The sequence below is a fragment of the Phoenix dactylifera genome, unplaced genomic scaffold (assembly GCF_009389715.1).
Source record: "Phoenix dactylifera cultivar Barhee BC4 unplaced genomic scaffold, palm_55x_up_171113_PBpolish2nd_filt_p 000121F, whole genome shotgun sequence".
Taxonomy (NCBI): Eukaryota; Viridiplantae; Streptophyta; class Magnoliopsida; order Arecales; family Arecaceae; genus Phoenix; species Phoenix dactylifera.
The window spans coordinates 1,029,905-1,042,949 of record NW_024067689.1 but is presented as its reverse complement, the minus strand read 5'-3'; the positions used below and the strand labels follow the sequence as shown (position 1 = coordinate 1,042,949).

The following is a 13,045-nucleotide window of genomic DNA, read 5'->3' as shown; positions in this document are numbered from 1 at the left end:
CAAAGTGCTGGTTAAAATTGAGATGCTTGGTTCCTACTCTCTTGCACCTTTATTGGAAAAGAATGACAGAATCCTTGCTTTTTGCTGGGCTGGATTCAATGATTTCCATATATCAGTAGTGACTGAACGCCAGTTGTTTCTTTTTGATGCACGGCAACCATTGTTTCCCATCTTGCCATGGGATCACAGTCTCGAGCACCCTTCTTATGTTGCAATGTTTAAATTGTCAGAATTGAGGCCGTCTGAGGATGAGTATAAGTGGGCCTCGAACTCGGGATATGCCATCTTGGCAGGTTTATTATTGAGTAATGAGTTTAGTGTCACGCCCCCGCCTCCGCGGGGCACGTGAGGCACCTAGTACCCACGTGAGGGCCACATGAGGGGGGAAATACGAGGCTCCCCTGCCAGATATTGTCCGGTTCTGAGGCTTCACGCAAGCATCTTTCACCCCTCCCCGGTTTTGTTTTCCTCCCAAAACGCGTCTGCAGGATTTGGAGACACCCGCCTCATACGCCCAGGTTCTGGAACGAGTCTTTCCGATGTGGGATTATTGGGCTTCACACCCTTTCCACCATCGGACAAGAGCCGTCATCGGCTCTAATACCAAAATGTTACGCCCCCGCCTGCACGGGGCATGTGAGGCACCTAGTGCCCACGTGGGGGCCACATGAGGGAGGAACACGGAGCTCCCCTGCCATATATTGTCCGGTTTCAGAACTTCACGCAAGCGTCCTTCACCCCTCTCCGGTTTTGTTTTCCTCCTAAAACGCGTCTGCAGGATTTGGAGACACCCGCCTTATATGCTCAGGCTCTGAAACGAGTCTTTCCGATGTGGGATTATTGGGCTTCACATTTAATCTGTTTTGCTATGGGCTCAAGGAGAAAGGAACTCTCAGTAATTCTTTGCTTTATGCTTGGGATCTTCGTTCACGTCTTTCTGTCGGCTAGGCCGTTTAGTTCTGGTGACAACATTGTAAGAGAGAGATTTTATAAGGCGAATGGTTCCAAAAGTGCTGAATGGCAACAGAGGAAGGACGTGGTTGTGGGCTTTTGTGTTGTCCTGAGTCATCTCTTGAATAGACATTCAAAGTCTGCAGGCTTTTCTTTAATTAGACTTACATTGCCTGGTAGGTTGGAGATTCAAAGATATGATTCTTCATGGAACTTATCTGGTGAAAAGCCAGAAACTTTGGAGTTCAAGGATTCGATTGTATATTGGATGAGTGAGGATGATGCAGTATTTAACAGATATAATTTCTTTAAGATATTTTATCTTTATGACTATATAAAGAGCAATCTTTTTAATGCTTTGGTTATGCAGAATTCTCTTTCAAATCATAAGGAAACTAACAAAGTTTCCCTCAGTCATGATATAGAGGAACTTATTAGCAACAGTTTGAAGTTCTCTAATGTCTCAATTTCTGATTTTGTAAGTGATGCCAGCATACCAACCAGCATATTTGAAATTGCATCTCGAAGAGTATTATCATGTGTTCGGGCAGATCTTTTACCTTTGGTCTTTAAAAAATACTCAGATTTATTTGGAAATCAGCGTGATTCCTCCTTTGAATTCTTAGAAGTTCCTAGCTGTTTGCCTCACAATAGGTTGCTACCTTTTTTTGTGGGGAAACCTTCAATAAGAAGTGAGAAGTGGTCAAGCAAAGCATCTCCTGGGGAGGTTCTTGTTGGCCCGGTGCTACCGCTTTCAGTGCTTCTTGCACTTCAACAGATTGACAGGCCTGATGCAATAGATGAGCAAGATGATGACCCATTGACCCTTCAGTGCAGATCAATTCTTGAACATGTTTGCCCTGAAATGTTTGTTGTTGATATTGGTAATTGAAATGGATGGGGAGCTTCACAAGAGCAGCAAGGTGAGAAGCCTTTTTTCGTGTATGAACCTGCAGAAGTTGGTAATAAATCAACTTGCAATGGAGGAACCAGTGGTATTGCTACACATGCCATAAAAGAAGAGCTAGCACAAACGGGTCACATGATGCGAAACTGCAAACTGCGTAATAAAGTTGAAAAATTTGACACATTCATTTGTGGAATTATAGAAAAAAAGTGCAATCCAAATTCTGGACATGTTTCATCTGGGCCTCAAATGCTTGATCTAAGCCCCATAAGGTTGGATTTTGAGCCATTCAACATGGTGTTTCAGTCAGCTGAGCAGAAAATTTACGAGTGCTTAAAGAGAGCTTTCAAAGTGGCAGGAAAATTACAAACCATATCAAGATTTCTGTTCTTCATCCAAAATTCCCAAGTTAGCTCAGTGATCTCTTGACTTCTTGTTTTGTTGCAAACTTAGTTGGGATGACACATGACAATGTGTTGTTGCTTACATTACAAGTTTATTCTCAGAAGGAATGCCAAAAAGGAGAGTCCTTCAGTCACCAGGTATTAAAGATTATGTATATCTATCATTAATGTTTTTGGTATTTAAGAGAATTATTTGACCCCCTTATAGTTTTGGGAGTGTCTAGTAGTTATAGAAGTTATCATTGTAAATATTGTATATGTACATTTGGAACCTTACAACTTTTTTCCTTTTCTGCTGTGCCATTCTAATGTTTCAACATTTATCTTTTATTCTGATAGGAAAATCATATATATTTTTTCAAAATGGCCTTCAGGTGTTGCAGATATGGATCTTTGGCAGGAGTTGATGAATTGCACCAATTATTTACCATAACCATAACCTCCAACCTTTTCCAACTATTTGGGATCGGCTTTATGGATCGTCATTCGCCAAGTATTCCATCAATTTTTCGATAAAGGTATTATGTTCTTATACTACATTTGCTATCCTGAAGCTTAAACAATACATAGTTGCATCCTTTTAGATAGTATAACTTTTAAAAACACAAATGACAAATTGATATAACCTTATATTTTGCACTTGTAGGGATGAGGCTCAAAACTTCAAGTAAAATTGTATTATGGTTTTCTGTAAGGATTGCCATTAAAGAATAAAAATGTGCAAGTAGATTACTTGGTAGCGATCTAGATAAGGTTATGGTTGCAATAACTAACTATATAAGCATCAAGTACTTCAAAGGCATCTTGGTGGAGCAGGCTTGTCACCAAAGGTTGAAGGATGTTGTTCTACTTTGTGCATCAAGTTGCATAACCGTAATTAGCTGGGCATCAGATATTCTAAAGAGTTCGTGTGGGTCATATCATGGGACAAATTAAATACAGGAGCATGGTTTAAAGAGAGCTATATAGAGGAAGCTATAGATTAGAAGGTGGTTTGTTTTGATGATTGAAAAACAGATTTTCATCACCTTTGTAGACAAATAGATATTTTATGTGCTTCAAATGTGCATGTTATGGTATTGGTCTTCTCTATAGTTTTCATGACTATAGATATACCATGTTCTTGAAATAGTGGGGATATTATTTGACCAAGTCAAGCATATGCACTATCATCTCTCTACAATTATTGGGATCCATTTCAATTCTTGTTCTTTTTACAATTATGGGATTCTTTTCCATATCTTTATTAGGCAACCTAATCAAGTAAGTGCACTCTCATCTCTCCATAATCATTGGGATTTATTTTCATATTTGTGCACTTCACAACTATGAACAATCATTGAGATCCATTTTCATATTTGTGCTCTCTTATGATCATGAAATTTTTTTACTGTTGACTCTCATTATTATACATATATTATAGCTATTCCTAAGATTATAAGATTTGTATTTCTAACTGTCCTAGAAGTTATGAAATTTGTATTGTATGAGACTATATTTTATTAAGGAATAAAATAAAGAAGATCAAGTCATTGTTTCTAACCTATTAGGCAACTAAGTCAAGCATGTGCATTGTCATCTCTCCACAATCATTGGAATCAATTTTTATGCATGTGCTCATACAATTATGGGATCCTTTTTTCATATTTGTATTGGGCAACCTAGTCAAGCACATGTGCTCTCATCTCTCAATAATCATTGGGACCCATTTCTATTATTCTACACTCTACAATCATGGGATCTTTTGTTGTGGACTTTCACATGATATGCCTCCAAACCGATTACAACTCACCAGAAGGTCCAACCAATTAAAACACGCCATGACACCAATACGTGGTGGATCGGGACTGGCCACTAGGCGGGCCCAACACCATATCGCTGAGCTTGCATATCAGGAGCTCCCCATAGTTGGTCGCATCCTAATCAGAAGATCTAGTGATCATCGAGATCTGACCGATGTGACAGGTAGGACGTTATTCGTGTGTAAAGTATTCACGTTCGATGTCCAAGCTGTACTCAAGCCAGTCATTTCTGGTCAACCCATATGCCCTAATTCTCTGATGGTAGATAGGCTCCTCGATCGGACATACATAAAAGGTGGGGGGGGCAGAGGAGGTAAGAAAGAAACCATCAGTTGGTGTGCAGATGGTGTTTGCTCCTTGGATAGCATACCTTTTCTTAGCAGATGGTGTGCCACCATCAGTTGCAGTAAACCTTGATGCTGCTCTTTGGTATGACCTTATTCTCCAGTTTTTTGCCTTGAGCTCAAAATTTATGGCTGATGGTTGTCTGGGGGCCAAAGAAGGTTTTCAAAGGTAGCAAATCTTTCAAAGCACTGTTCTTCATGGCCAACTTTATGGATGCATTGCTCAGTGCATCTGGGACTTAAAAAGGGGCCTATTGTCTTCTTTGCTGTTAGGCTATCGTACTATTTGTAACCTTACTAAAGACTTCCTACAAATGAAACTCTTCCTAGTGATCGCTACTTTGATGCCTTAGAAGGGCGAATTAGACACTTTAAGGGTATGCAGTCTCTTGGCTATAACATATACTGCTGCTTCTATTGTTTCTCTATTGGATGTCTGTTCCATCTGTATAAGGATTTCACCATTAGCAATATATATCTTCCAAAAAACAATCAATATAGACCAATGTCGGAGAAACCGTCCTGAACCGCCCGGTTCGGAGCGTCCCGAGCCGTACGGGCGGCTTACCGGGACGGTTCTGGCAAAAAAACCAAAACGCCGTTGCTGGAGAAAGAGAAAGAGAAGGAAAGAAAAGAAAAAAAAGAGAGTGAGCGGGGGAGGGAGAGGGAGGGAGGCCGGCGGAGGTTCGGCCGCAGCCTCCGCCACCCGCACCAGCGCCAGCCTCCGCCGGCCTATCCCTTCCTCCCCTATTTGCTATCTCTCTCTCTTTCTTTTTCTCTCTCCCACAGTCCTTTGCGACGGTACAGGCCCGGCATGGCACGATGCTAGCCTATACTGTCTCGTGCCGTCGGGCAATCGGTATGGTGCCCGGTACTGGCACAGAAGACCCTGCTATAGACTATGTGAGACCATCTTGTATCGCATAATGTGTAAATCTAAACATTTTTCAAGATAATGTAATATGCTAGTATGTTGAAGTTGTTAGCTATCATTATATCACGGCATTATTTATCACTTTTCACTTACCGCAGGCGACAGAGGTGTCGGTTCTTCCTGAAGACAAGAAGTGGCCTTTCCTTCTTCGTTTCCCAATTTCTTGTTTTGGTATGTGCCTTGGTGTAAGCAGCCAAGCTATCTTGTGGAAGACCTTAGCTCTATCTCCATCTATGAGTTTCCTACATGTAAGCCTGACTGTCAACCTCGTACTCTGGTGCATCTCTCTTGCACTGATGGCAACCATATCCCTTATTTACGCTTTGAAAATCATCTTCTACTTTGAAGCGGTTCGAAGGGAATACCATCGCCCAATCCGTGTCAATTTCTTCTTTGCTCCTTGGATAGCCTGTCTTTTCTTGGTACTTGGTCTGCCACCATCGGTTGCAGTTAACATTCATGCTGCTCTCTGGTATGTTTTTATGGCTCCTATCTTTTGCCTTGAGCTCAAAATTTATGGTCGATGGATGTCTAGGGGCCAACGAAGGCTCTCAAAGGTGGCAAATCCATCAAATCATTTATCAATCGTGGGAAACTTTGTGGGTGCATTGCTTGGTGCATCAATGGGACTTAAAGAAGGGCCTATCTTCTTCTTTGCTATTGGATTAGCTCACTATACAGTACTTTTAGTAACCGTGTACCAGAGGCTTCCAACCAATGAAACTCTCCCAAAGGATCTTCATCCAGTATTTTTCTTATTTGTAGCAGCACCCAGTGTTGCTTGCATGGCATGGGCAAATGTTCATGGGGACTTTGACTATGGGTCGAGGATAGCTTACTTCATCGCCATGTTCCTCTATGCTTCTCTGGTTAGTCTCTCTTTGTACATTCCTAGTGACTCATGCATGTCGGTGCATTACTATTTTCCTTTAGAACCATGTTGGTTCATTTGCAATAAAAGCCTCAATACGGAATGACCATACATTATCCCTTCTGATTGAGATCAGCATTAGTTTTTAAAGGATTTAAATGATGTCCATTTAACTTTATTTGCAATATCTGGCATTATTTCCCTTGTTTCAGGAATCTTTGTCGATGAAGTTGACATTGGCACATTCACCATTAGAGCCGTGGATGACCCAAGAACACTGAACAAGATTCTGTATCTTAGACCGCCTGCCAACACCTTATCTCACAATGAGATAGTCTCCCTGTGGGAGAAGAAGGTTGGCAAGACCTTTGAGAGGGTATATGTTCCTGAAGAAGTGGTTCTGAAGCAGATCCAAGGTGCATAGGAACTTAATCTAGGTTTAAGTTTAAGATCATTATATAACTTATCTATTAACGCAGGTGCTTACCGTCTTTCAGAATCTCCTGTTCCGTTGAATGTCTTGCTGTCTATCTGCCACTGTGTCTTCATCAAGGGGGACCTGACAAACTTTCAGATTGAGCCATCATTTGGTGTGGAGGCCACAGAGCTCTATCCTGATGTCAAATACACTACTGTTGATGAGTATCTGAACCGGTTTCTCTGAAAGCACACTTCTTAATTCCACGAGTGCCAGCTGAACTTCCGATGGGTTTATATACCTTCCTGATATTTTGGTTATGCTTGTTAATTTGATAATAAAGGATTCCAGTCCATGTTTTGGTTATATATATTAATATCTTCAATGAAACCATAGGTTTTTTTTTATTCCTTTCATGACAATGCCAAGTCTTGGTCACAGCCATCCTTCTTTATTATTATTTACTAGTATTATTAGATTTACTATTACTATTATTACTGCTATTGTTATTACTATTATTACTATTGTAACTATTATTATCATCAGTATCGCAATTTTAAGAGAGAGAGAGAGAGAGAGAGAGGGAAACCTGTGTTCAACCCGTGGCACCAGTACGTAGTGGATCGGGACTGGCCACTAGGCGGGCCGAATGCCAATCGCCAAGCTTGCATATCAGGAGCTCCCCATAGTTAGTCGCATCCTAATCGAGAGATCTAGTGATCATCGAAATCCCACCGATGTGACAGGTAGGACGTTATCCGGGTGCGAAGCATTTACGTTCGATGTTCAGGCTGTACTCAAGCCAGTCACTTCTAGTCAACCCATACGCCCTAATTCTCTGGTAGTAGATAGGCTCCTCCATCGGACATACACAAAAAGGGAGGGCAGAGGAGGTAAGAAAGAAACCATCAGTTGGTGTGCAGATGGTGTTTGCTCCTTGGATAGCATACATTTTCTTAGCAGATGGTGTGCCACCATCAGTTGCAGTAAACCTTGATGCTGCCCTTTGGTATGACCTTATTCTCTAATTTTTTGCCTTGAGCTCAAAATTTATGGCCGATGGTTGTCTGGGGGCCAAAGAAGGTTTTCAAAGGTAGCATATCTTTCAAACCATTGTTCGTCATGGCCAACTTTAGGGATGCATTGCTCAGCGCATCAATGGGACTTAAAAGAGGGGCCTAATGTCTTCTTTGCTGTTAGGCTATCGTACTATTTGTAACCTTACTAAAGACTTCCTACAAATGAAACTTCCTAGGGATCTTCATCCAGTATTGTTCTTATTAGTAGGAGCACCCAGTGTTTCTTGCATGGCATGGCCAAGGATTTGTTGGGGACTTTATAACGCGTCAAGGAGGGCTTACTATAATGCTCTGTTCCTCTGTGTCCCTCTTGTAAGTCTCTCTTTTCCGCATCCCAGTGTCTAATGCAAGTTGGCGCATTATAATAAAACTTTCACTCTGGCTTGTTCATTATTTAAAGCTCCATGGTTACACTAAATAGGAAATTGATCGTCAGATTATCCTGACTGATCGATATCATTGTTATACTCGAATCAATTATGATCATCTGAATATTAAAGTCAAATTTTCAGAGTTTTTAACCCTTATCTGAAGAATGGCTTTTATTTATTTATTTATTTATTTGAGAGCAAATGCTTGGTAATTTTTTAGCAGACATTGTTCTTTTACCTTGGTCCATTTGTTTTCAAGTCACGAATTGTTTTTTTGGAGGTTGCATGGAAATTTCAGTTTCATTTGTTCAAATTATCAGGAGGGATTTTCATTTCTTCAAACAGGTCATCTCACTCTGCCATCCATTTTTCTGTGTATTTGCAGGCTGTGCGGATTAATTTTTTCCAAGGCTTCAGGTTTACATAACTTTCCTTCTCCATGATTTTTCTTGTTTGCTTTTATTTCTTTTCTGTTGTTTATGGCTTCTTACTTTTAATTATTTCAGCAGGTATCACGAGCATAATGGGCATATTCTCTCCCAGTGACTGGTGCTTCGGTTGTAATCATTGATTACTTGGTGGAAGTAACCATTGTGTTAGCCCAGACATTTCTGTTGGACTCCTCTGGAATCTCTACCTTCGTATCAACAGAATTGCTCGTCTCCACCATCATTTATGCTTTGGTCCTCCATGACCTATTCATGAATGACATCTCAATTGCCGTCGTCCAGAAGAGCAGAATCTGGCAAACCTGAGAGTTGTGAGCTCAGATATGAGAGACACTGAGGCTGCTATCTCAAGAAACACTCCGCAACGTTTGAGTCAATATATATATATACACTATTTGCATGCTATGTTCAGATCTTGTTCTCCGCTCAATGAAGGATGGTTATCATAAAGTGGCATGCAATCTTTCGCCATAGCATTTGCTGATAATTAGGAGATGAAGACCGATTGCAAAAAAGCACTCTATGTGGTACCTCATGCCACTTTGTTGGTTCAGGTGTTGTGTACAGCATTTGGTTATGAGATTCATAAGTCAATTTATGCGCAGTTTATTCCCGGGTTCAAATTTATGAACCCATTCCGGCCATATGCCTCTGCTTGGTGGGAGTTTGTTGTCTTTTGTTTTTGAATAATTCAACTTAGCCATTAGATTTTGCTTTGTTGGTTGAGGAAGTGATGCATCATCAAGGGTAGTCAACAATTTATTCAATGTTTGTTCATTACCTGAAATTCCCTTAGATATTCAGTCCACTCCAGAGATGTAAATTGATTAAAAAAAAATTGCCCTTTATTGTCTTTAAATCATGAATCCATTGAAACTGCATTTCTGATTTATGTTTGGTTGGTAAACTGAGAGAGTGACAGTAGGATAAAGTTCGACGATGATTTCTGATGTTTAGATACTCTTCCCCACTCTATATGCCTAAACGACCTGAGACCAAAGAGTGAACTCTTAGATCAGATCATTTATGTGCATACTCCGATTATAAGAGTGGGAATTCCAAAACATGCGCATGAGATCATTGCAGACAAGTGCCTGACCTAGCTAGGTTGCTGAAGGTTCCAACGTCTAAAGCAGTTTCCAATCTAAAGATCAAATGCTTCCAAACTCGGGAATTCTTTCTTTGCTGGAGCACTGCCTTTTCTCTGATCTCATGGACGTACCTTCAATCCTTAATTCATTCTTGCACATTGGTCTAACGCGCCTTGGCCTTCGAGAGAAGGTGTGGATTTACATATCACTTCTGACACTGATTGCTTCCATGCCGAGTGCTCTAATAAGGCAAGAAACCCGACTCAAGTTTTGGTCTTCGGTAAATGACTTTGGTCCAGATCCCACTTTTGATATTAATTACTAATCTAAGTAGCTAGCTGATACTTCTATTTTTTTCAGCTGTATCAATAGTTTTACATAATTATTAGTTTTCACTTTTGTTCCCGGAATATATAGCTTACTGGTAAGAATTTGTTATCTATTTGTATCAATCTTTTGATCTTGGAAGTTTTAGTTTCGCTCTTACCATGATTCTTAAAAATCTTTTTAAAAAAATGGTGCACTATATATGTCTTTTCTTGGGTAATTACACTATAGATTCCCTTTCAGTTCTAAGGAATGAAGCAAGATCATGTGCCTAGGTGGAGAAGAATCAAGATGTAAAGGGATATGGTAAGGGGGGAAAGCACTAACTATTACCATCAATCTTCAAGGCATTTGACAAAAAAATTGGTTACAGATCAATAATGTTAATAAGCACATGGTTTATTATACTTGAGTAATTAAACACGAAATTAGAAATGATACTTAATGAAGAGGTAGCTGCAATTTTTGAGAGGTTTTTTTCTATTTTGTAAGATCATTGACCTTGATCCCTGATGGTTGATATATGTGGTATTTTTTAACAAAGATAGCTACTTTCGTGACAAAGATAGGCCCTATGGAGAAAACAATGGAGACTAGGGCTGTTAATGAGCCGACCCGAGCCCGAGCCCTATGGAGAAAACAATGGAGACTAGGGCTGTTAATGAGCCGAGCCGAGCTCGAGCCTGGAAGAGCTCGGCTCGGCTCGTTTCACAGAAGCTCGGGCTCGGGCTCGGGCTCGGTAACGAGCTCTATATTGGGCTCGAGCTCAGGCTTGCTTGGCAAAGCAAAGGCTCAGGCTTGAGCTCGTAAAGCTCGTTTCAATTACGAGCTCCATAACGAGCCCGAGCTCGGGCTCGTAATTGGGCTCGGGCTCGATAACAGGCTATTTTTCTTTATGTGATCAGATTTTTATGAATTATGGTGCGGAAATAAGATTTTTCAGTGGGAGACTAGAACTCATTTGGGCTCGTGAGCTGCTCGAGCTCGGGCTCGGGTGTAAACAAGCCTCATATTGGGCTCGGCTCGGGCTCGTTTGACTAATGAGCCGAGCCCGAGTCGAGCTTTTACCGAGCCGAGTCAAAACAAGCCGAGCTCGAGCCGAGCCCGAGCAGCTCGGCTCATTAACAGCCCTAATGGAGACATAGGAGACGAGCCTCCATTAGCTAGAATTCCTAAACAAAAAGAATTATTTTAATATAAATAAACAAAATAACCCCACAGCACAAAATGAATAAAAAATATTAAATGTTAAAATATAAACAAAGAAAATTAGATGGCAAAGGTGTATTTTGAATTATTGACATATAGAGGAGAAATTCTTGCAAAATTAAAGTAAGAAAAAGCTTAACCAATAATAGCAATACTTTGGTTTTGTTAATTAGATTAAGTGTAATAAGATTTGTTTTTGTATTTTGTTAAGTATAGTTGATAAGATTAGAGTAGACCACATTGGGAATTATATTGCCCTCAAATATGCAAGAGATATTTAAAAATAGTACTAAAATATAAAAATAAAGCTTAGATATAAAATATCAACTATTGTCGTATAGAAAATATTCTTACTAAATTAAAGTTAAATAATAATCAATGCACTGCATTAGCTAGATTATTTGTCAGATCATGAAAGACTAGGTTTGTATATTTTGTTAAGTTAGTAAAGTCAATTGTGAAGTAAGATTAGGCAGCAATTACGTATTTTATTGGTTTGAGCTACTTAGCCTAATGCCTAAATTTAAGTGTTGAGATCATTTTAAAAATTATTCATCAAATCGCATATCAAGCCAAATTAGACTGGATCCTGTAGTTTATTACTTCAAATAGAGTCGCCATACATTGAGAAGAGCCTAGAAGAATATTTTTTTATGAATTTTTGATAGCTACACCAAATACAGGACCGGAGAGATTAGATCTAAGTTAATTAAAATAATATTTATTTATTAATTAAAAGGTGCCAATTGTCAACCCACGAAGCCAATAGTATGTATGCATTGAACGAGTGTAATTAGTTACTGACTCTGCTGACCTATGTGTGGCTACTTCGTCGTTCGCCGTAATTGGGTTCCAGGCTGTATCCAAGCATGGGGATCAGGAATTCTATCGGCATCACCAAACAGCTTCGAAATCCTTCCAGCCTTTCTTTATACGGATCGCCTTGCGGCGATGCTCTGGATTTTAACGGCGGTCGAGCGGGCGCGGTGGGAGGCAGAGTAAAGTACACGGCATGCAAAGCGTCGACGGCCGTCAGCATACATAAAATAAATACAATGAGGCTGTCAGCGATCTTGAAGAAAACTCAAAATAAAAAAATAAAGAGAGAGAGAGAGAGAGAGAGAGAGAGAGAGAGAGATGAAGCGAGGCGCAGTGGAGTGGACGGTACCGCCGTCAGTCTCCGTATACGACCAATGATGTCGAAAGGGAGATGCGGCACGTGGTTTCCACTTCCGCTGGTCATGCGGGAGCTGATTTTTTTTAAAGCACCTCCTTCTAAAAAAAAAAAATTTACGAGATGATAAGCCAAATAGTAGACAACTAATTAACCAGCAACACTCTTCGTCTTTCGATAGACACAAGTGGCCTGAGAGCTGCTTCACTCAGCCACGCATTTCCGAATGGAAGGTCAACGCACGAAAGAAGAATTCTCCTTTCATCTCTGAGCGAATCTACCATTAGGTCACCAGAGGCTCGCTTTGAGTGTATCGCTTTTAGATTTATTCGATGGGTGATCCAACAGTAGTTTTCATGCGAAAGATCTAGCTCAATTTCTTTGGGGACCAAGAGGGACGGCTGGCTAACTCTCTTTCACTCTTGTGAGTGATGCTTTTCAGTACCACTTAATCTCCCCACTCAAACTAATCAATCCATCTTGATAGCAATTGATGCGGTATATGAGATTCGTATTTATTGGACCCTTGTTACATGTACCACTTGCATCCTACTTTAAGATGCAGATAAAGATGGGCTTTAGAGATTAGGGCATTGCAGTGCTTTAGCTTTTTAAAAAGGAAAAGCTTATTTTTAATAATATAGCAATAGATCTTATTGAATAAAGATATCAAGTTCGGGCATATTGTATTTGAGATAGGAAATTTTAGATAAC

At 40.2% G+C, this 13,045-nt stretch overlaps 1 protein-coding gene across 1 annotated transcript; it reads left to right on the top strand.

Moving 5' to 3' along the window:
• The first annotated feature begins 499 nt into the window (after positions 1–499).
• LOC103716030 lies at positions 500–9,310 on the top strand. Its single transcript, XM_039116701.1, has 5 exons — positions 500–1,840; positions 2,708–2,780; positions 6,426–6,629; positions 6,711–8,498; positions 8,591–9,310. Exons 1-4 carry the CDS (start codon positions 668–670, stop codon positions 6,875–6,877), a joined length of 1,617 nt encoding a protein of 538 aa, XP_038972629.1. The 5' UTR covers positions 500–667; the 3' UTR covers positions 6,878–8,498; positions 8,591–9,310.
• The last annotated feature ends 3,735 nt before the right edge of the window (positions 9,311–13,045 follow it).